This window comes from Micromesistius poutassou (genome assembly GCF_964030765.1).
Source record: "Micromesistius poutassou genome assembly, chromosome: 20".
Taxonomy (NCBI): domain Eukaryota; kingdom Metazoa; phylum Chordata; class Actinopteri; order Gadiformes; family Gadidae; genus Micromesistius; species Micromesistius poutassou.
In genome coordinates, this window is record NC_140290.1 from 8,190,275 (window position 1) to 8,215,101 (window position 24,827).

The following is a 24,827-nucleotide window of genomic DNA, read 5'->3' on the forward strand; positions in this document are numbered from 1 at the left end:
GGGTGCATGCGTCTGGACACGAGGGTTGGGTGATGGTTTCTGTTTGGATATTATCCAATCAGGGTTGTTCTAGAACCGGCAATATACGTTCTGATCACTAGGGGGCACTGGGAGAAGAGGGTGGAGGAAGTGGAGTCACTGCAAGCATTAAAAGTTAAGATCAAGTTAAAGTTAAAATTGCGTGTCATTTAAAAATGTAAAACAGCAAAACTTATATTTAAAATATTCATACAATAAAACAATCGCTCTTATGGCAATGTCTCTCTCATTCACCGGCTCCCTTTGAAACAGCTGTCTGGGCTGATCTATAATATCACAATCCCTATCATATCTATAACATTGACTACTAGCACAGAGCAACGTTTTGGTGAGCAGGCACATGGAGAATGGAGATGTCTGTACATAGGAAAAGAGACAGCAGGCGGGTAGTCACTAACGTGCTGGTCCACCGTGCAAAGTGATCTACCAATCTGTGTTTGATGAATGGTGAAATAATTATGAAGGTAGTGGCAGAGCACTAGGATTTTTGGGCAGGCTTACCGGACAGGCATGTTGCCACGGTTTGTGACTCATGACGTTATTGAAGTCGTCTATCGGTTGGTGCGGGGAAATTGGCTCAAATGCAAATGTCTTGGCTTTCTTTTAACAATGTTATTGCATGACTCAGTCATTATGGTACCTTCCAGACCGGTTTATCACTATTTACCGTCGTTTGTTGTGATTGCGGCGCGTTTTTGAACGCTGCGCCGTTGTTGTCAAATCGATGTCGATGTTTATTTGATTTGCTTGTTTTGTTGTTTTTCCTTTTTGCATTTGTTTTCACTAACAAGTGTGTCGGCGTCACATTTGACGACACGTTCCTAATTTGCCTGCCTTTTGTCTATTTGAATGCGTTTCCCTGAGTTGATCTCTCAGGGCCACCGTACTCCCCCCGCTTCCACACGTACAACGCCACGAGCCACATCCTGTAACACGCCATGCGAAACCTAACCTGCAAAGCTTCATGGGGCAATTAACGCCAATCTGCTTAAGAAGCGGAGGCTGACCACGCTGCGCCCTCGTACTTTGTCTCCGTCGGCTGTGGGCGGGGCCGCTCCTGCGCATGCGATAGCAGGCCGGGGCCACATTGACCCCCGGCCCCCTTCCCCTTCGTTTTACCTTTTCATTTTTAAATGAGGGCCCTGTGGCCGTAGCCCCTGGCTCACCAGAGGATTTGCACCCCGTCCGGCTCTGAAAGGGCCCTCTTTCTTCTCCCCGGCCGGGTTTTTCCACAGCACTTTGTCATGTAAAGAGGTCCTTATCTGGCTCGGGGTGGGGTTGAAGAAGCCATGGGAGAAATGGCTGGTGGGATCCCCGGGGGCCGCCGGAGACCCGGGCACATGGTAAATAAGCCAGGGGTTGATTGACGGGCCCTTTCAGCAGAGTGGCTTAGGCCCGCCTCCGGAGGTGTCTGCCGGGAGGTCAACTTTGACCCCTTCCGGGCCACCTGCTCACCCCTGGACCTCCAGCGCCAACTGGGCCTGAATGAGGCGCTGGACACTGGGCCGCCATTGTTCTCAAGATAGCGCCGCTTTAGTGTTTTGAACACCAGGCGTCTCACCGTTGACTTGTTTTACAATGGCTCTATAACGGCTTGTTTATTCATGGCTATATCTCTGGTCCTAATAACCAGACGTATCTTTTCACCCCCTATTGGAATTTAGTACGGTCATATTGTGGTTTGTTTATTTTTAAATGTAGCTTACCCCGTTCCTCCAAGGCCCCCCCCCCCCCCCTTACAACCACATCAAGGTACCCCCCCTCCCTCGTAGTTTATTACCCTCTGTTTCGCTGCTGCAAGAACAACCAGTCTCGCCGAATACTCCCACTGACTAATCCCTTTCAAAATGATCCTTTCTAAATCTGCGTTGATCCTTGGCTCCTCACCGGGACCTGCTCTCCTCTAGGTCCTCACTTGATGGCCCCCGGTGTCAGTGTGGTGCGCTTTTATTTTGCAAACAATGATAATTTAATAGAGTAAGAGCGAGGCCGGAAAGCGGGGTGATTTCACAAGGCCCAATTTAATTTCCTCCACTCGTGCTGAAATGGGCCAGGGTGTCAGAATAAATAAACACGACGCGGCCAGAATGAAGTTAGCCGTGTGTGTGCGTGTGCGTGTGCGTGCGCGCATCTGTTTGAATAAGAGGTGATGTTGTGTAGCATGTGTCTTTTTTTATTATTATCCCCTTGTAAATGAATACAGATGTGTGTTGCTTGTCCAGCCCTCTGCTCATGAATTGATTTAGCCTCTTGTGGAGATAACGTTGTCTTTTCTTGTGGGGCGGGGGGGGGGTATGTTTTTATGTGAGAATGCTGCTCTTTCGATCTTCCACATCAGGTATTCATGAGGTATCTTGTTCGCTCTGCAAGGAATGGCTCAATTGTTTTTCGTGGTTGTTTCTTCTTTCACACACATAATTACGACATGATGTATTAATGGCAGCGGTGAGCCCCACTTGGCTGGGAGTGTTTCTGCTGTGTCAATCCAGCAGCTGCTCCTCCAACCGTCTCCGGTGTGGATGTAGAGGTCGCAGGAGACCAGGGGGTGTCCACACAGTGCTTTAGTTTCTTATTTAATGGACGGTCTTGTTAAGGTTTTTGCAGACTATGCAGGCATGTTTTGCTCATGGTCCAATGTGACAGCCAATGCCTTCGGAAAATCTAGCCTGTGCTGCTATGCACGTAAAATATTAAACTCCATGGATTATCCATGCTTAAGAATGTTATATTATTTATTTATTTATTTGATGTCTTTGTAAGTTGGTTAATTCTGCATATGCTTTCACACATTGCTAAGCTTCCCGTTTATTTGTGACAACTACGTTGTCTTTGAGTTAGTGGCAGCCGTTGATATAATTATTCAGATACGTACGAGAGACATTTACAAGTTAAATTAGCGAGCAACGTTCAACAAAGGCAACGCATAGTATTTACTCCGCCACATCTCGCAACACACTTGATGCATTAAAAACCTTGAGCCGAATCTCTCCCTGAATCAGATGACGGCATTATACCCCGGAACCTTAATCACAGCGCGGCTCCTTAGCTTTTTAATGCGAAACAGATTATAAGGTTTATATTTAGGTAGCAGGCTTGCGGTACTTAGCCCTGTGCACCCACAGCCCCGTTTAGACCACATAGACACATGTGTGTTATACACTCCAGCTCGCACACTAGACCCCTTTAATAAGGTGACAGTGGATCTCCATTCACCAGCGCCCTTCCACAGCACAGAGCCTGGCAGAGGAATGGATTCCCATGTCCAGTTGTGACTCTGTCCAAGAGCCTCCAGTTGTGTGTGTGTGTGTGTGTGTGTGTGTTCGCTCCACACAGCGAGGCCCTGCGCTCTGATGTGCTTGTTAGTGGAGGATTGTCAGCCCGAGAGAGAGGGAGAGACTTGACCTTACATGGTCTAATACAAGCCTGTGTGTTGTGGCTGTCAGCGGCCCCCTGTATACCCGCTGGGGCTAATGTAGAGAGCTGCTGCTGCTGAGAACCGGATCGTGCGACCAAAACAGTTAACCGCTGGGTTGGGTGTGTGTCATGTGACCAAACCGCCCCAGGCCATTGGTCTGTGAGGGAGGCGTTGCGTCTTTTTGTTCGACACGATGAAGTAGTCCTGAGTGTATCGCATAATCAACACTGTTTACTGTTGAGTTGCTTAGCAGAGATTCCTGGTGAAGGACCGGGTAGGAGTTGGGTCGTCTTGATCGAGGATGCCCGCAAGGAAGGCTGTGGGACGCTGGGGATCGAACCCCCGTACCTTCTTTGTTTAGATGGCAGTTGAACGGCAAAGTGGGGGTGTTGCGGACGTGTAGGGTCACAGTTTGAAACCCAAACGTGGGCGAACACAAGTGCTGTTATGTGCCCTGGCCCAAAAGAGCATCTGATGATGATGACACACACACACACACACACACACACACACACACACACACACACACACACACACACACACACACACACACACACACACACACACACACACACACACACACACACACACACACACACACACACACACACTGTCCTACACTTGCTCCAGCACCAGTCCAACCAGTTGCTCCCCCGCCGCCACCAGCTGTCCTCTAACAGGCTGGCTGATATTGCCACCAGCTGCAGCGGAGCCGCCGCCAGCCAATGGCAGCCGGCCCCGGGCGGAGGCTCCGCTCACAGCCCACACTCTGTTCCCTTGTGCTCCTCGTCGTCTTCATCCTCGTCTTCCTCTCGCCTGTCCCTGTCCCCCTCTCTCGTCGCTCGGCGCCTCGTGTTCGCCATCGCCATCGCAGTCCCCCCCACCCCCCCCCCCTTCTTGCCTTCCTTTCCTTTCTCCGTCCCCTTCGCTCCTTCCCTCGTTCTCTTCTCTAGTCTCCTGGCTCCTCTGTTCTGTCCTCTCACTGCGCCTCACCTTCTCTCCTCCTCCAGATTACTTTGTACAATCCGCACACCTTACATGCATCTCTATAGATCTATTAGGGGATCTTTGCTGTTCAAAGGGTCCATCCATCACAAAGGCTAATGCGTAACAACATAATGATGCCCCACAAATAAGTGTGTGTGTTATGTGTATTATGCGGTACGGAATGGACTTCAAATGAGGGCTCCCATGATGCATCTGTTCTGCATACAGGCTTCTGAAGCGGCACCTTTTGGTGTCTGGGTTGACTGTGTGGGTATGTTCACACATGCGTTTATATTTGAATATAATCGCATGCTGAATTTGTACATCCTGTGTGATGGGTAGTGGGTGTGTATGTTGTTATTGTTAACAAACAAAACTTAGTTGATATTCAGCTGTGTGTGTGTGTGTGCAATGCCAACGATATGAAACCCTGCCTCAGGCACCTCTCCCTCCCCTGCACACAAATGGATGGCCTTTGTATCGGCAGAATAGTTAACCCAGGCGGTGTCTGGCATAAGGGAAGGCATCGGGTCAGTGTGTGTGTGACGCGCTGTGGAGGACCGGACCTGCATAACTGGTTAGGGTGTCAAAGTGTGTATCAAAATACACACACACACACACACACACACACACACACACACACACACACACACACACACACACACACACACACACACACACACACACACACACACACACGTAGAGAGAGAGAGACCCCCTGCCTGGCTGCAGCTGCAGGCCACGCCCCCTCAGCCATCTTAATCCTAAAGACATAAACGTGACTATCGGTGATTTGATATGAAGGCTCTTAACGTGGCGTCCCCAGAGGATTGGCAAGATGGTGTTCAGGGGTGAGGGGTCAGGAATGTAACCCTGTTAAGAAGGATCAGCGCTGCCCCCCCCCCCCCCCCCCCCCCCCGCCTAGCAGCCCACCCCCTACCCGCCAGGGAATTGAAGCCATCACCTTGGTGACAGTGATAAATAACAAAAGCTTTAGCAAGAGTCTTCACTCGATATTATATATCTAATATAGATGGAGATAGATATAGAGATGTATATAGGTATGATGGATATAGATGGAGAGGTAAAGATATAGATGGATAGAGATATATAGATGGATGGATATAGCTATATAGATGGATAGAGATAGATAGATGGATATAGTTATACATAGCTATATAGATGGATAGAGAGGTACAGAGATAAATGTATAGATGGAGATATCTATTTTTTATTCCATACATACATACTGCCTACTTAGCGATTGCCTGTAGTGCTTGTGTTTTACCCAGAGACATACGAGTCAGGCTAGCCAGAGTGAAAACGATATTCTGACTGCATAGGGGGAGAGCCAGTGGGGGCGTTGAAGGCGATTTAGTGTTGGATATTTGTTGTACCTTGTCAGCTTGCAGTGTTTATATTTGCACCCGTGCAAAAATTGCCTCCAGTATAGATCGGGTTGCTCTGTTTGTTTTGTGTTTTTGAACACCGTCGCCTCACAAATGGATCAGCAGGTAAACTAAACTAAAGTGTTGGTACACACAGACCCGGGGAGCGGTCTGATCAGTTCCTCCATCACAGCCTTCCACTTGTCCTCCTGCCTTCCAAGTGGTTTCTACTTTTAGCCTCCGAATTGCGGCCGACGCCGAGGTAAACCCGCTGGGGGGGACGCGATCGCCGGGCTGACAGGCCGGCTGAGATATTAATATACCTTTCAGTTTTACAAGGTGCGAACGTTCCCGAAAAAAAAATCCCTGCACAGCATTTCCATCGCCTTGGCGAGTGACACTGGGTGATTCAGGTGTGTGTGGACACTTTCATTTCAGTTGGGTTCTGTCCGTAATCGGTCGTGGAATGATAACATTCAAAATAGTATCCACGTAGTTTTAAGTCTTTAGTGTGTTCTCAGTTGTAGTCACCCTGGCACGCCGTGCAAGGTTGTGTTTTCTTTGGTGACAGGGATTGGTGGGGGGGTCACCGGGTCACATAGCAAGGGTGGGTGGGCACCCATGTCAATGTAAACCCCTTATTATGTGGCCAGCTGGGGCCCTTCCACACACACACACACACACACACACACACACACACACACACACACACACACACACACACACACACACACACACACACACACACACACACACACTCTGCGGCATTTATTTATCCCTGTTAAAAAAAAAAAACCCTCTCCCCCAACTGGGCAGATTAGATCTGTACTGGAGCGGGCTGGACGAAGAACACAGGAAGTGTGTCACACACGGACACGCACTGGATGACATGGATTTGGGTTTGCTCTCCGCACACGTGACCTCGGCCCACTGACACAACCGACAAAGCGGAGGCGTCTGCTTTTTTTTTTACGGCATGACGATGCGTTTTTTTTTTGGCCCGGCCTGAAGGGAACGACGAGCAGCTGGGCGGTTTTATGGTGATCCGGGGGTAGAAGGCATGATGGGATACAAAAACTTCAGCGAACGCGCTAATTGTTTGCTTCCCCATCTGTTGCACACCCACACGCATAAACGCACGCACACACACACACACACACACACACACACACACACACACACACAGAGTTGGCTTGATGGTTTAAAAAGGATGCATACCAGCCATGAGCGAATCCCAATGGCTTCCATCAGGTGCGGCTATGCTACCAAAGCTATAGCTAAGCTATAAGTTCCCGAGACCGCACTAGAGAGAGAGAGAGAGAGAAGACTGGGGGAAACGGACGTACTCTGGGTGGACGGAGCGTCCCTGGCTCTCCCTCTTGCCCGTGTCAGCGGGAGATTAACCTTGCTGCCGTGCTTAGGCAGTGCCCTCATATCTCAACATGCCCTGGATTCAACCCCCTTGTCTCGTTTCATCCCGTGGAGTCCAGATGGCCCAGATTATATTATTATACATCACGTAGCGGGGCTGTGCGAGGAGCCCTGGGTCCCGGGATCAACCGCATTAGCGGAGCAGCTAGCCAGCCGCCTCACCCCGGTATTGTCATTCTGCTGCTCTTGTTTGTTTAGCGATTTCCTTGCGGCCGTCGGGGTAGCTCCGCAAATACCTTCATGTCACGTGTGTGCACGTCGCCGACGTAGGGGACGTCGTGATGATGCCTCCCCCTCCCTTCCCCCCCCCTCCCTCTCCGTACGCATGAGACGCCACATCCTGGCCTAGCCGTCATCTTGCTTCCATGTGTCTCTTTAAAAAGTCAAGGCTGTCTATAAGAGAGTGAGGGGGCGAGAGACACAGAGTGAGAGGAAGAGAGACACAGACACAGAGTGAGAGGGAGAGAGACAGACAGAGAGGGAGAGGGAGAGAGACACAGAGTGAGAGGGGAGAGAGACAGACAGACAGACAGAGAGGGAGCGGGAGAGAGACAGTGAGAGCGGGAGAGACAGACACAGAGTGAGAGGGAGAGAGACAGGGAGAGGGAGAGAGACACAGTGAGAGGGAGAGGGAGACAGACAGAGAGGGAGAGGGAGAGAGACAGAGGGAGAGGGAGAGACACACAGAGTGAGACAGAGCGAGCAGGGGAGAGAGATGCAGAGAATGAGAGGGGGCGAGAGATACAGAGAGTGAGAGCAGGGGTAAGGGGAAGGTACCCTTCCACACGTCTGGGGGGGGGGCATGGCCTGGGGGGCCCCTGGCCTCGGCCCGCCCGCCGGCCGCTCCTCCAGGTCGCTACATTAACGCACGGGGGCTGCGTGGTGGAGCAGGCCGTGTCTGTGCCGCTGGCACGGTGCGTGCATTCCTCCGCCGTGACACCCAGCACCGCTGCAGTGCACGGTGGTGGGTTTTACAAGCTTGAAAGGGCGCACGGTAGAGAGATACCACTGCATTGTGTGTGTGTGTGTGTGTGTGTGTGTGTGTGTGTGTGTGTGTGTGTGTGTGTGTGTGTGTGTGTGTGTGTGTGTGTGTGTGTGTGTGTGTGTGTGTGTGTGTGTGTGTGTGTGTGTGTGTGTGTGTGTGTGTGTGGTCTCAGAGTTGGGAAGACGGGCAGAGATGAGCCGTGTCATGTGACCTGGCCATATTACACATATTGCGCTGTTGCCGTGGGGATAGTATGCTTGCGCAGTGAAAAAATGTGCAAATTAGTAGTGGCCTCTTTGTGGTCGCTGTGCATGTGTGGGTTCTGTGTGTGATTCTGTATTGTATAGATTGTGTGTTTGTTGGCACATGGTTTTCCTGACACAAGACACGCATGCATCCCTGTGCTCATTAGCAACACTCCACCAGCCCAGTGGGACCTGGGAAGATGTTAGTGTGTGTGTGTGTGCGCACCCGTCGTGTGTCAGTCAGGATGCGGCTGTCGTAGCATGTCTAGGATACAGGTCTCTTAAGACCTCTGGTGTATCACACACACGACGGCGGTCTCAACTACAAGAGCGAGCGGGGCATCTGAATATTTGTTTTCCTCCTAGCTCTATCTCCCCCCCCTCCTCCCTCCCCTCCCTCCCCTCTCTCCCCCCTCCACTCTCCCCCGGCCAGGTGTGCAGTGAAAGGCTTCTGAAGGGATTTGGCACGGCGGTGTCTGTGTCTATTAATTTGCTCTGGAGTCTGGCGGTTAAACCGCGGGGGCCTAAGGCGAACCGCCCGGCCCAGATATCACTCCCCACCCCCCCCCGCCCCCCTACGTCCCCCACTCTCCCCCACCCTCCCCTGAACGGAAGCGCTCCACAGACGCAGAGACGCTGATAGGTTATCAAGGAATGTGGTCTCTGGACGGTCACGCCTGTGTCACGCCTTAGCTGGCTTTTTCTCCGTTGTTGTATCTTGAAGCCTGCCTTGTTTCTCCCACCTGATTGTTGTTGGGGTTATGGGGGAAAATTTCCTTGAAAGGAACAAGTTTTTTTTGTTTATTTTTTGGTGAGCTGGTTGCTAGGTGTGTGTGTGTGCGCACAGGGCAAGAAATATCACCCTGAGAGTCTGCCAGCAGCGGTGAGGAAACCTAGGTAGTGGAGGGTCTGTGTGTGTGTGTGTGTGTGTGTGTGTGTGTGTGTGTGTGTGTGTGTGTGTGTGTGTGTGTGTGTGTGTGTGTGTGTGTGTGTGTGTGTGTGTGTGTGTGTGTGTGTGTGTGTGTGTGTGTGTCAAACCACCAGAGATCGAGCACCAGGGAGACTTCTGGGTAATTGGTCCTTACCCCACACACTGTATAAGGTGACATTAACTAAAGGAGGGGAATAGCTAAAATTTGGCAGCATATTTTCAGTGATTTTGGAGGGCATACACACTCTCTCCATCTGTCTCTCTCTCTCCCTCCCTTTCTCTCTCACTATGCATGTGTGTGTGACAGATGAGCATAATGAGGAACTGCAAACACCCTGTCAACCTCTGCTAAGCATTGCCGTGTGTGTGTGTGTGTGTGTGTGTGTGTGTGTGTGTGTGTGTGTGTGTGTGTGTGTGTGTGTGTGTGTGTGTGTGTGTGTGTGTGTGTGTGTGTGTGTGTGTGTGTGGTCCCGTGCACGTGGTGGGCCTGGAGACGTGTGCTGTCACCTATCAGTTCTGTCATTAGACTCCGGGGGGCTCCCAGTGTCTCCAGTCCTCCCCCGCCCCACCCCAGACAGAGAGATTGATCCTGAGAAGTCCCACATCCCCACCCCTAAAATGTTATAATAATATGCTCAATTTTATTTGCTCAAGAAGTGAAAATATTGGGACTCACTCAGACGGTATTAGGGGTTCTTTGAACGGTGTCGCCTGAATGACTGACAAAAAAATCCTGCTTAATTATTTTTTTATAGATTGTGGACTGCTTGTATGGCGCTGATATGCCGTTTAAACTATTTCAAACGTAATCTTCACACGCATTTACAGCTTGTTCTGTCAAGTCGAGCTTCGTAAATCACTGACATGAACTGATGTACACACAAATTATAATTACGTACATCTCAGGAATCTATTTATCCTTCATCAACTGGGCGTGTGTGTGTGTTTGCGTGTCTGTATATGAAAGTGTTTAAATTTATATGCAAGCAGGTGATGCTGTTATATATGCATCTGTCAGAGGCAATTTATACCTTGGCATTTAGATGTTTATTAATGGGATGATGCAGTCAATGCTTGCTTGCCCTATATTTCTCTTTTCCTTCTCTCTCCATTGGGGGGGGGGTGGTGTGTGTGTGTGTGTGTGTGTGTGCACGCTTGCTCTTTAATGGATCGACTCGGCCGTTATCGGTTATTACGGTGCCAACACCGTGTCTGAGTAATTATTATTTCCCTGCACGGCGGAGGTCCTTTTTAATACACGAAAGACGCAGTGTCGGCCAGACATTTCAATAAAGTTAATTCAAATGATCCGATGACGCACACATCGTAGCACGTCTCGTTACAATATTCTAATCGCGGTGGCTCCCGACAGCAAAGTTCTTGTTAGAGCATGTTGTGAGGACATTACAAGTCCACCGGTTAGGATTAGTAATATATTTTTTATGTCGGATAAGGGAATTAGCATATTGTTTCTGTACTCCAGAGAGGCCTTCCTCTCTTTGAACCCTTCCCGCTGAAATCCTCCGGCTCAGCAAGAGGAAAATCTATTTTCAGCCCGCCATTATTTATTAATACCTCTTTGTTGTTGCTCATGTCCTAATCTAATTTCTTTTAGTCATTAGCGTTGTTTGACATCAAACACAGCTGCCAGTGCCAGGCTGGGGACGGGGGACGGGGACGGGGGTGGGGGGACTCACCCAAGCTCGCTGCTGGTGGACACCCACTAAAGACCTTTTAAAGAATTGCTCTGCGAGGGGAAGTGCATTTCTATTAAGCCCTCAAATCTCCTAATGTAGCCAGATAATGTTGTCTTCATTGAATAAGCCCGGGCTTTGATGTGGAACACGCCTGCTCTGCGTGGAGCCGACGCCACTCGGAGATCTAATCTGCGGCAGTTAAATGGACGCTAGATGCTGCGAGGCGTGCGTCACGCCACCGGGGCATCAGCGAGTGACCTCTGTCGACGCCAGCGTCCTCTTTCTCGGGTTGTCTCTGGGGAAGTCTCGGCAGTGCGGGGACTCATGGTCCCATGATGCATTGGTTTTTATTTTGGTTGCCTACTTGTTCAAGGTTTTTATTTCATGTGCGAGATGCAGTCTTTTGCCTTGTGATGCTGGTATTCCTTTGGTTGAGCTGCAAATTAGGATTTTATGTATTGCAGATACATGTGTCACACTTATAGCAGGATATGTAATACAGGAACTCATGGTCCCATGATGCATTGTTTTTTATTTTGGTTGCCTACTTGTGCAATGTTTTTAATTTCATGTGGGAGATGCAGTCTTTTGCCTTGTGATGCTAATAGCATGCCTTTGGGTTAGCTGTGTGTCGAGATGGCAGGTTATGTGATACAGGAACTCATGGTCCCATGATGCATTGTTTTTTATTTGACTTGCCTATTTGTTCAATATTTAAATTTTCACGTGGGAGATGCAGTCTGTTGCCTTGTGATGCTAATGCCTTTGGTTTAGCCGTGTGTCGAGACTGTTATGCAGATACCGTGTCATGCTAATGGCAGGTTATGCTCATCGTTTGTCATGTCGCGGCTCACCGTTGTCTCTCTCTCTCTCTCTCTCCCTTTCTTCCTATAGGATGACAGTGATGGAATCCCGTGGTCAGAGGAGCGGGTGGTGCGCAAGGTGCTGTACCTCTCCCTCAAGGAGTTCAAGAGCGCGCAGAAGCGACAGATGGACGGGGACGGAACCACAAACCCCGACGGTGAGTGTTTCCCCCTGCTCTCCCAGGACCCATTAGCCTGCGACACAAGCCACTTCCTGCTCTTTGTTCTGCTCCTCACACACTGGGCTTGGCAAATCCAAATCGGTTGGCAGTCGAACGATAGTCTGTTTGAAAGCCCCATTCTACAGCAATTACTTACTGTGTTGACAATTTCTATTCCACATTTATTTAATATAAATGGATCATTGACTAAAATAACCCTAAGCACATTCGGGGCCATTCAAGCCTGGTTATTTGCCAAACATAATTAGACGTGTGAAATAAGAAGTGAAATGTATTGCGAGGGAACTATATCCACTTTGAGGAACGGTAGGATTTCCTTAAATGTTACCCTTTTTTTCTGGCTTTGTATAAACGTGTCTATTCATGGCACTTTTCATGCATGTCATGATTAAGTGACATAGTGCTATAATGCTGTACAACAGCCCTCTAAGATCATGTTTCAAGCTATGGTAATTCCAACACCATGTTTAGTGAGTCCAGGCAGATCTTGTGAAAACATGAGGTTCACAAATGTGTCTGGTTTGTGTTCTGTGAGCTTGACTTGCCACATGCTCTGCGTTTGCTGTGATTTGATGTTTTCAAAGAAGTCCAAACAAGCCCTTTGGCAAAATTGAGATGAAATTGAGCTGTGATACTACAAACATCTACTATAAGCACTTACTCAAAGAGGGAGTTCATTTGCTACCCTCTTTTGCACACTGCATCTTTGGGGCCCACAATAAAACATCAGTGTCACGGCAAAGCCACAAAAAAGGGCTGTCACCTTGCAAAATGATTGCGCTTCAGTCAAAGGAATCACGGTAGAGTTTGTAAGAGGGAGGAGTGGGCTAGGGTGGGGGGGAGAGAAGAGGGAGGTTGAATAGGGAGGAGAGGTTTAGGGGGGAAGAGGAGAGGGAGGTAGAGTAGGTAGAAGAGAAGTAGGGAGGAGAGGGGTAGGGGGGAGGTAGAATAGGGAGGAGAGGGTTAGGGGGGGGAGGTGAGAGAGAAGTGGGGGGTAGAGGAGGTAGAATCGGGGTAGGGGAGGGAGGAGAGGGGTAGGGGAGTAGAGAGAGAGAGAAGAGAGGGAGAGCAGGGGAGCAGAGCAGAACAGGGGCCCCCTCAGCCCCCTTTTTCCACCCAAACTGCCGCTGTGTCTTTGTCTGACACGGCTGCTCCGCACACCAAAAAAAACCAAGCTGCCGATGGAGTGGAGATCTGAAGTTAACACGTGCTTTGGAAGCTATTCTCAGCTGACATTAACACAAACCAGACTCTGAGAGGAGGAGAAAGGAGTCGGGAGTGGAGGGGTAATAAGAGAGAGAGGGGGGTGGGGTGGGGACGCTTCCAATTTTTTTTTCAACAGTGCGGAAAGGAAACGCATGCAGGCCCGCTGGCGGCGGGGGGGCTCTTTGAAATGTCCATTATATTTATGTACACCTATAGCGCTGGTTTCTCCTTTTGCTCTTATCTGCTTTTCCCTTCCCTCTCCATATTTAACGTCCCTCCGTCATGCTATCGCCAGAGTTGCCCTCGCTCTCCCTCCCCGTCTCTCTCTGTCTCCCTCCCTCCCTTTCTCTCTCCCTCCCTTTCTCTCTCTCTCTCGCTCGCTCTCGCTCGCTCTCTCTCCATCGTTCTCTGTCGCTCTCCATCTCCTTGTCTCTCTCGCTCTGCCTCTCTCTCCCTCCCGGTCTATCTCTACCTCTCTCCCTCTCCGTCTCTCTCTCCATCTCCCCCTCATATTTATGTATATTAGCCTACGTTCACTTGTTTGTCACATGCGTCTTGCAGCGCCACTCCATGGCTCCTCGGGGCTTTATTTACTTATTTCCCGGCGTCTCCGCGGGTAGCTGACCTTATCGGCTGAATAAAAATGAGTCATTAGAAGGCGTTGGCGACCCGCCGCGCTGGGGGTGGCAACAGTCGAAACGCCGCGCGCACAATATAGACCGGGGCGGAACAAGACAGGTCCCGCTGCGTCCGGCACACCCGGGGGCCAGGCGCTGCCGCGTTTCGGGGGAGCAGAAGAAGAAAAAGGAGGAGGAGGAAGGAGGCGCAATCTGCATGCAACGCAGGTTTCCCAGTCTCATCGCTCGGTGATGAAACCGCCCGCCATTTTGCCGCGTCGGACACAACGTATGTGCGCCACATCCTGAACGGATTGATACCCCCCCCCCCCCCCCAACCCACCCTCACCGCTGCCGCCCCCCCCAGAGCGTCTGCGGGCTGGGCACGCGGAACAAGGGCGCCGGTGAGGCTCCCCCGGCACTGCGGTGCGGGGCTACACATGTTTTGATTAGCAGAAAGGGCCAGTGAGCGCAAACACGCAGTGAGGGCCGTCGCCTGTTTGAAGTCTCTTTTACAGACTTATATCGGGCATTGTTAAAGCATGGCTCTGGTTATGACCGGGCTCTTTGCTTTGGTCTGGTTGCTAACCTTTTTCCGCCATTTTGGGGAAAGTCGCATGATGAATCAGTGTCTTTTGCGTGTGTGTGTGTGTGTGTGTGTGTGTGTGTGTGTGTGTGTGTGTGTGTGTGTGTGTGTGTGTGTGTGTGTGTGTGTGTGTGTGTGTGTGTGTGTGTGTGTGTGTGTGTGTGTGTGTGTGTGTGTGTGTGTAAGCTGGCATGCCTGTGTATGATTGCGTGCGTGTGTGTATATGCGTGTCCTCCCTCCCAGCTCCTTCACCTTGCCCATAACAAGCAATCATGACATCTCCCCTGGCCACTTTACCTCTTACTGTTGGCTGCTCGCCATCTCTCTCTCTCTTTTCCCCCCCTTTCACATGTTTTGCTCCCTCACTCCCTTGCGTTCTCACTTCCTGCACTGCTCCCTGCATTATTTAACAAATGACATTATGGCCTTCTGCTTTGTCTTGCCTCTGTTCAGGCGCCCTACCCTCACCCTTTCTCTCTCTCTCTCCGTCTCTCCCCCCTGTCGTCTCCCTTTCTCTCTCCCTCCCTCTCTCTCTCCACTCCTGCATTCACTCCCCCGCGACCGTCCTTCCGTTGGTCTCTTTCCCGGTGGTGTGTGTGTGGTCTTGTGCATCAATAAGACTCCGGTTACATCCTGCCCTCATCTTTCCTGTCTCTCCTTCTTCCTCCATGTCTGTTCTCATCCCTCCATCCTGGTTCCTCTCCCCGGTGTCCTCCTCGGCTCTTCGGCTCCCCCCAGTCTCCCTCCGTCTTTGTCTCCCCCCCCACTCTCCCCTTCCCTCCCCTGCCGTAATCCTCCTAGATCTCACCCCCTTCTCCATCTCCTTTTCTCCCTTTCACAACCCCTCCATCGCCTCTCGGTCTCTCTCTCTTCTCCTCGTTGGCGGCTTTCTTCTTTCCCCTCCATCCCCACTCCTCGTCTCCCTCCTCCTCTCCTCCTCCTCCTCCTCCTCCACCTCCCCTCCCTCGCTCTCCATTTCGCTGAGTGCTATTGATAGAAGAATTGGCGGCCGGCCAGAGGATCTGGGAGTAGCTTTAGGGAGGGCTGTCTATTTGTCTTTCTCCCTCGCTCTCGTTCTGACCGAGTCTCTGCTCTCTGTCTTTTGTCTGCCCCCTCGGCTCTTGAACCCGCCCGCTGTTCTCTCCCTATTCCGTTCCACCTCTCTCATCACGATTTAAAAAAAAATAAAAATAAAAATTGTTCCCTCTCGTCTGTCTTCGCCCCCCGCCAACTCTCCTTCCGTTTGCCGCCTGCGTCTCCTTCCCCCCTGTATGTCATCCTATCTGTCTGTCCGTCAGTCTCTATCCATCTCTGTGCGTCTGTCCGTCAGTCTCTATCCATCTCTGTGCGTCTGTCTGTCAGTCTCTATCTCTGTGTGTCTGTCGGTCATCGTTAGGTGCACCACTCTGTAGATAGATTATAGATTGTGTTAATTCCAAGCGCGAGTCTGTTGTCCTCTTCCTCTTTTAACGGCAGAGAGAGACGAGATAAGTATAGTCCAGACAGAAGCCGGTCGTTTTTATTCTTCCACTTGGCTCTGAGCTGCTTTGTGCTCTGGCTTGTGGTCACTACTGTGCGGCTTCCCAAAGCCAGTTGGGCAGGGAGAGGAATAATATCCCGGGCCCGTTCCAGAGCCTATTAGCTGGGCCGCTCTGTATCTGCTTCCCTGCTTCGAAGGGCATGGGAATGCTCGCGGGCTCGCTGGGGATTTCCGTGAAATAAATCCCCTGTTGTTGTTGTTTTTTTTATTCAATATGAATATGAACCCTAGCGGTGCGGATCTGCCATCAACAACGTATAGAAGACAGAGCCAGAAAATAAAGGCTAGAGAAAATAACAAAGACATGACAAACTTGGGCCGTGTATTGGTTTTGTGAATGTCATCACTTCCCCTCCCCGAGATAATAGTGCAACGTATTGTTCAGGCTCCCTTGTAAGTCGCTGTGGATTACATGCTCAGCTTAAAAGACTTAACGTCACATTAATGTAAACGTAGCAGTGGCTCAAAGCATTGTTCGTCGTGCGAACGTCGTTTATATAATACGAATATACAGTTAGGTTCTAACTCTGCTGTGTGTGTGTGCGCGCGCCAAACGAAGGTCGGGCAACGACACGCCCTGCCATCTCTTCCCTTCTGTGGAGTTCCTGCACCGCTGTGGATTCACATTATGCTAGCTCACATTAATGGGGCCCCATTCAGCGGCTCGACATGCCATGTTGCACTATGTACTGCTCCCGCTTTCTCTGGCTCTCGCTCTCTCGCTTTCTCTGGCTCTCTCTCTCTCTCTTGCTCGCTCGCTCACTCTCTCTCCCTCTCCCTCCCCTGAGATGTTGAGGTCAACCTTGCGAGGCGACTGGCTCAGTTAAGCACGCACAGAACTGATTAGAAAACCCCTCCCCACAGGGAGAGCCAATCGTATGGTCTTTCAACTGACATCATCTCCTCCACCCCTCCCCCCCCCCCCCACCTACACCAACTCACCGGCTCCCTTAATTCGCCCTTCAACCTGAACCTCCGTTATTACAAGGCCTCAACGTGCACCAGAGGCTCGAGTTGAACCCCCCCCCCCCAGCCTGCTTGCCTGCCTGTCTGTCTGACTGACTCTAGTTCCCTACCCCCTTCATCACCCAGGATTCCCAAACTGCCCCTCAAATGGGCATTCATGTGTGACCAGCATATGTAAAGCAACCCTCGGGATGGTGTGTGTGTGTGTGTGTGTGTGTCTGGTCTGCGTGTGTGATGCGTGTCTGCCAGGTTGTTTGCGATCTGTGGGGACTTAAAGTGTCAATCATGTTCAAGTACAATTACTGTTAATTAGCTAATTTATTTTTGCACGGTTGCAAGAAACAAGCCCCATGTGTTAGTCAATTTCGACATTGAACATATTGTTTGGCTTTGCTGTTGATAAGATCAGCCTTTTGCCTCTTTTTGTATTTATTCAATTTAAAACAATCGTTGACAATTGCAAAAATCTGTCGATTATTTTTGCATTTTTTCGTCTTTGTCCCGATAAAACCGCGGGCTTGATGAATTTGACATCTGAGGATCTAAGTCAAGCACTTTAACGGGTTATGTCTTAACGTCAACGATTTCAACACGGGCCAAACCGCCGGCAACAGAGGAGTGGTAGGCGAGTGATTCACCCCCTGCTCATAGACTCTGTGTCTCTCGGCCGCCGACACAAAGGCACCGCTCGGGGTGCAACGGCCTTACTCATCACTCAGGCGCTCATTCAGCTCTCCGACCGCATTAACCTGCCGTCGCCTCCGTGAGCCCGCCCGTACACGCTGTGTGTGTGTGTGTGTGTGTGTGTGTGTGTCTTAAGGTGGATTCATACTACTCTGTAAGGTGCTGTACGTAGCTACGGGAGAGCCCTCTCCATCGACGGAGAGCCTGTCGGAGACCCTCTCCATAGCTCTACGTGCGCATCCATTATTTTTTAACTATCCGTCGAGGCAACGGCGACAGCTAGGGCCGTGATTGGTCCTCTAACAAAATCATTTCCGGAATCACTTTCCCCGGTTTGACTTTGCACCTGTGTGTGTGTGTGTGTGTGTGTGTGTGTCATTTGATTCCTTCTCCTTGACTCACGCTGTATCCTAGCGAGAACGGCGTCTGGGCTTGTAGCCCTGGTTGCTAAGCGGGCTATCGCTCAAGCTGCTACTTACCCCCACCCCAGTGCACCACGGTCATTATCATCCTCATTTATTTCCCGTTTGACACCCGCTATTAGAGGTTTGGGGTGCCGGATGACTGATGCATCCTCAGTCAAAAAAAGAGAAGAAAATAAAACAAAAAATGTGTCAAAATGATTTTGGCCGGGCATGTTCTGAAGGCGGGGCTTGAGGGGGCCAATCAAAACGTGCCAAGCAGTGGTAAAAGACGGGATGTGTGAGTCTCACTCAGTGAGTCATCAGTGTTCTGATGAGAGGTCTCTGCCATGCCTGTGTGAGGTCTAGAGTGCAGACATACAGGACACTGCAACGCGAGATCATTACCAGACGCATCTCGGGTTACCGCGACGATAACGCCTTTAGTACAATTTAATTGCTGCTGTTCTGCCTAAAAAAAAAGTACATCAGTTAGCGCAGGTTTCACAGCCTGGCAGACAAGCAATGTTTAAAAGGCCGAGATCAGCAAATGACGGGTCAAGCTTATCTGTCTGCAACGTTAATTACCTTCTCGATGGAGCTGTTTTTTATTTCACAAAGCTGAATTACGAAGCTGAAACAGTTTAAGAGCGAGCGCAACGTTCAAACACCTGAGATCTGCGTGCGACGTGTCGGGCTCGTTTGTCTGCGGTTGTTAATGAAACCTGGTGACGTAAAGTTGGCCGGGGTTTTGAGCTCCGCAAGTCGCTCTTTTGAAAACACATACCAGAGGTTCCTGAGCTCCACCGCAGCCCCAAGCCAAACCTGTGATATCTGCCTAATAGTTTGTCTCCCGCAATCACTTTCTCTCTGCACTCCCGTCCTGACGCTAATTGGAATTCTCCCCGCGTGGGTTGTTGGCTTTTGATTTGGGGGAATCTGACCCAGGCTTATTTTTGCTTGTCTGACTCTGGCTCTCTAAATATTTAATTGTGGCTCGGTCAATTGGGCTCGCCAGAATGTCAAGCAATATCTCTCTGCCTCCGTATTGCCCTAGGCTAGTTAGGTGGAGACGCAGGAACACACACCCACATGAAATACACACACACGCACACACGCACGTGTGCGCGCATGAAACGCACGCACGCGCGCATGTAATACACACACAAACCACAAAACACATACACGCACGCAAAAAAACGCAAACACACCAGACGCACAAAACACACCTCTACCTCTTATTTTCCGAACCCCCCAATGTGTTTCTGATTAGAGTGCAAGTATATTTTGGCAGTGGAGGGGGGAGGGGACATTGAAACACAACCAAATAAACCGTCTAGCTCTATCCTTTCCTAGAGATAAGCAGTAAAGTGAGTCGTTCTTGGCTGAAGAATCCCCATCAGAGCCGACCGAATGACAACGGTAGCCCGACGGTGGGTATAAGTATCATCGAGCACTACTAGAGTAGTGCGGGATCCGCACTACTTTAGTAACGACACTTGAGGGATTCTCCGGGAGAGTAACAGACATGATAACCGGTGATCCCAGACCCTGTGTGGACCGTCGAAGTTAGAGGAGCCGCATCTGCTCGTAGCGCCTTTGAACCCGGACCTTTTTAATCCATGTCCTGTAGCGCTCCAGGCCGTGCGTGTCCCTTATGAGGGCAGCAGTGGGTGCACGCTAATGGCTAAGCTATGGTTCCACGTCGACGCAACGCAAGGGGGGGGGGGTTTACGGACCCGTTACGTCCTTGCCGACCCTCCTTGCGTCCACCGCAAGGGCCTGACGCGTGCCTCCCAGAAATTGTAGCCTTGCGTCGAGGCGGAGAGCAGCAAGGGCTGTGATTGGTCGGCTCACTCAAACCCAAAGGAGAACCAAAACAGGTTCACGACGGCGTTGAAGCGTCAACATGGTCATTGCGTTCCGTCAACGCGGAATCATAACTGAGCCTTCACTTGCTGCTTAGAGTGTCCGCTGCTGAGGGACACGGAGGGCCCATGGAGGGCCCATGGAGGCCCCCTGGGGGGGGGCGGGGCGGGGGGGGTTGGGGGGGTGGGCGGGCGTGTGCACACGGTGTAACGTGAACCGCGTGGAGAGACATGAAACGCCTGCGTCAGCCTCGGTGCCGAGTACTGCCCTTCCTTTCATGAAGAACATTTTGTTTCAGTTTATTTTTTTCCGCCACACACAGTCGAATAAGGTCAAAGCCCTGCTGATATTTATTTTATTGTATTGGCTCCCGGTTTCCTTCCTTGTTGTTTTGTTTCCGGCCCACAAGAGACAGACCAACACGGTTGTCATTTAGCATCCGGCGTCAGCGTGTTTTTGACTATTGGCTATTTACACGTTTTCTAGAGACTTCTCTCCAAAGCGGCTTGCAGTGAGGTGGGAGTTACGGACGCCCACAGCTAGTCTGCTGGTCACCCAGGGCCGAAACCCGGGAACCTCTCGGCTGGGTGTCCGTCACCCTCACTATCTTGCCCCTTTAACGCCACCTGGTCACTCATCACTGTGGTCTCTCTCTCACCCCCCCCCCCCCCCCCCCCCCCCCACCCTCTCTCTCTCTCTAGGTTCCTTGATCAATGGACAGCTGAACGGCTCGGGGTCAAAGGGCGGTCACAAGGAAGAGCGCTCCAAGAGCCTGGATGGGAGCAACAAGTACTCAGAGGACGGTCCCGCGAAGAAGAGGTACGGGCCGCCTTGAGTCTGTGGTGGGACGGGGTGGAGGGGGGGTCCGGTGCGCTGGACTGGGCTTGTCTGGGTGGAACACTCGCCCCCTGTACTGTGTATCCACCTGGTGTCTAACAGCATGTATGTGGGAGATGGAAACAGGTGGCATTGCAAGGGAGGAGGATAAAAACAGATATGTGGATTTGAAATGGAAAAAAACCCAGCCGGTTGTTCAGGTTATTGTAGATTTCATAGCGTTGTGCTTTTCCCTAAATCTCGGTCTTTCTCTTTCGGTTTGCCAGTCTGTCTCGGTCTGCATCCATCTGTCTGGCTCTCTTTCTATCCCTCGGTGTCCGTCTCTCTACCTCTGTCTTGCCGTTTCCGTCTGTCTTCATCCGTCTTTCCCTCTCGCTGTCTCCCCCTTTCCTTCTTTCTTCTCTCTGTCTCTCTGTCTACTCTGTGTCTGTGTTCCCAGGCCTTTTATTGTGTTGGTAAGCTTAAGGAGGTGCAGTGCGTCTTTTGCCTCAGTAACGGGAGAAGACGGTGTCAACAGAGAAATGTAAACAGAATCCCAGCTTAAGGAGCCATGGGGTCTGGTAATCGCCGCTGAACCCCCTCATTATTCTTTTAAATGCCAATAGGATTTCAGTTATTAGCCCCTCGAAGAAATATTGTCATGTATCTCCTCCACATTAATCATTTAGAATACGAAAGTGGAGCCGCGCGGAAAATAAGCTGTTCATTTCTTGGTAGTGCCGTTGAAATGTGTTTTTAATTAAAGTAAATCCCCACAAAGCGGCGTTTTCTGTTAGGTGGAGCTTTATTGGAAAATGGAATTAAAATGAAATAGGATTTTATTGTAATTCGCCCTCACCAAGTTACAGAATTTGATTCTGTTAGATATGCCAATCGCACAGCCACCATTTTGTGTGTGTGTGTGTGTGTGTGTGTGTGTGTGTGTGTGTGTGTGTGTGTGTGTGTGTGTGTGTGTGTGTGTGTGTGTGTGTGTGTGTGTGTGTGTGTGTGTGTGTGTGTGTGTGTGTGTGTGTGTGTGTGTGTCTGTCTGATTTGCTAGAACTCAGATTTCCAAAGGCACACAAACGCATAATTGTAGTTATTGCACACAATTATAATTATGAAGCTGTCTCTGCTCATGATTAGCCAAGTCACATTGCTTCTAGGCAGAGTGTTTTGTACTACAGACACATGGACCGAACCCCTTCAAGGTGTGCGTGATATTGTTTATGAGATAACACACACGCACACACTCTCTCACTCTCACACTAGAACATTGTTTTGCAATTTGGATGTTTCTGAACAAACCCAAACACAATGTCATTCTCTTCGGGTCCTTTTTCATTTGACAGGATTTTAATGAGGGATGCAAGTGCCCGGTTGTTTTTAATTAGGGCCACTGACAAAGCTTTCAGTCTGCTGTTAATGAAACACACAAAGCATAGGCACAACTTGGCTGTGGGTGTGCGCTAAAAGACTTGCTCCAGTGCCCCATAGCAAGGACAGCAGGAGTGGGCGGGGCGGGGCTGGGATAGGGGCCAATGGCTTCAATGCTAGGCGATAAGAGAGACTGGGGAGATAATGTGGTGGAGAACGGAGGGAATTGATGAAAAGGGCAGAAATAATGAGAGGGATAAGGCGAAGGACAGGTGCGAGTTGTCTCCATTGTTGTCGACGTTGGCAGGGAAGCGGCTGCCTTCCGAAGCCTTTGAGACCCGTTCTGTGTTTGTCTTCCCATGCTCCTGAGCCAGGCTGGCATCAACCATAGCCTTGAACTGTAGCTTTGAACGGTATGGTGTCAAACCCATAGCCTCGCACCACCGGTGCCTTGAGCGCTATAGCCTCGGGACACTGTAGCCTCGGGGCACAGTAGCCTCGACCCTTATTACCATAGCATCGGACAGTATAGCCCCCAACACCTGTACTCAAACCAACATGGCCTCCAACAAACATGGCCTTTAACGCTTAGCCACCAACCAACATAGCCTCGAATCATCATAGCCTTGAAACGACTAAGACTCAGACTACCATATCCACAAACTTTTAAACCATAGCCTTGAACTGTATAGGCTCCAACCACCATTGCCGTGAACCGCCATAGCCTCAAACCACCATAGTCTTGAACCACCATAGTCTTGAACCACCATATAGCCTCAAAAACTGGGTCTCAAACCACCACAGCCGCAGACCCTACCCTGGCAACCATAGCCTCTCAAAAACTCCTGCCCTCTTACCACAGCCTCAAGCCTCGTTCTTCATGAGAAAATACCGGTCTCCATAATGCCGGAGATACACAGGCACACACACCACCACATGAGGAACAAATATAAATGACAGCAACAAAACAAAGCATGCATCTTCTCACACTGCAGCCCCGTTTGATGTAATGCCTTTAGGGATGGCGTCAAACTACCACACACATTCTCCTCCCTTCCCCCGGCTCTTGTTATACATTGATTCAACATTTGTAAAACGTGCTCAAGCAAGGTTGGGATGGATTTGTTTGAAATGACTCACTGAACAAAGAAGACTTTTTTTTTTGTTCTTTTCTCCCAGCGACCGGAGAGTGTGGTCGAGTGGGTGTTCAATGGACCACGTGATTTAAAATTAAAACTTTTTAGCCTCCGCCGTCCACTTCAGTGCCTTTCTTATGAAGCCACTGATCGGCCCTAATGCCTCCATTGAAAATCCACCAACTCTGGACCACTTTATGTAAAAGTGACTCTGCTCTGCCGCCTGCCAGTCGGTCCGATATCTTCATATCTCAAACCTCATCGATCCGTACCTTAATGTGTACCTGAATACTTTCTGTGGACCCCTGCCGTCATGCAGTCTGCGGAGGGGCCCCCCTCGCGGGCGTCCCGGACGGACGCAGGAGTCAGCGGTTGCTAAGCTGATGTGATAACTCCTGGCAGGAGGCAGCCAGGCCCTGATCCATTTGGCTGCGACTCATCTGATTAAAGATTACAAAGGGTTTTTCATGGGGATGCCCACGGGGACTTGGCACGCACATCACTTGAAGTGAGTTAAAAAAAAAAAAAGAAGAGAGAAGAAAGTGTGTGTGTGTGTGAGAATCAGGAGTTTAAGGCCCATTGTAAGGCGGATTGGCCCACTTGTGTGCAGAAACCCCCGCCTGCCGCCGCCACCTCTTATTGAACAGAACAGTTCTGGCTCTCTTTGAATCCATTCTTTCTCTGTTGTGTCGGCCAAGACACACAGTCACACACATGCGCTCAGCTGCTCGGCTTTCTGTCCTGCCCTAATGGATGCCAAGTGTGTGCTGGTGTCCGCATGCGTGCACTCACATGCGCATACATGCGTGCATGGACATATGCACGCACGTGCACAAACGCACTCGCACATACATACAGCACTGGCCCTGCTTCTCTCACATAACATTAGGAACCACAAACACACACATGAACTGATTTCACCCGGTTAACGGGGGGAGGGGTTTTAAATGACTATTGATTGAATTCAAATGGAGGCTTTGAAGTGGCCTACATACAGCGAAACATGGCACGACCCAGCGGCGCTGGGGCTCTCCCACCATCCGCATGTATGCGCAGCGCAGTCATCTCGCATAATTCAGTTTTGCTGCACAATGCCCTTGGCAGCACACACAAGTGGGAGGGGCTTTGTGGTAAAAGCTCCACCCCCTTTCCTCAAACCCCCTCGCCATGTGTTTTCTATAGAGTGTGTGTGTGTGTGTGTGTGTGTGTGTGTGTGTGTGTGTGTGTGTGTGTGTGTGTGTGTGTGTGTGTGTGTGTGTGTGTGTGTGTGTGTGTGTGTGTGTGTGTGTGTGTGTGTGTGTGTGTGTGTTGGCCAAACGGGGCCGCTGAGACAAAGACTTGAGGTGAAGGGAGTGTTGGTCCTGGTGGATGTGTCAGCCTCTCTCTTCCTGTAACATCCCGGATTGTTCCGCACATCTCCTCACCGTACACTAGTTACTGCTATCAGGCCCGTCGTTAATAAGGGC

At 50.5% G+C, this 24,827-nt stretch overlaps 1 protein-coding gene across 1 annotated transcript in view; it reads left to right on the forward strand.

Moving 5' to 3' along the window:
- LOC311365323 (protein Jumonji-like) overlaps nucleotides 1-24,827 on the forward strand; it is a gene marked incomplete at its 5' end in the record, with an annotated part of 76,301 nt that overhangs the window by 4,240 nt on the left and 47,234 nt on the right. Inside the window, 4 exons of the mRNA XM_084484836.1 lie at nucleotides 1,238-1,382; nucleotides 4,156-4,327; nucleotides 12,013-12,139; nucleotides 20,734-20,851. Of these exons, the coding sequence (XP_084340962.1) occupies nucleotides 1,238-1,382; nucleotides 4,156-4,327; nucleotides 12,013-12,139; nucleotides 20,734-20,851 (562 nt within the window). The remainder of the gene's footprint in view (nucleotides 1-1,237; nucleotides 1,383-4,155; nucleotides 4,328-12,012; nucleotides 12,140-20,733; nucleotides 20,852-24,827) is intronic.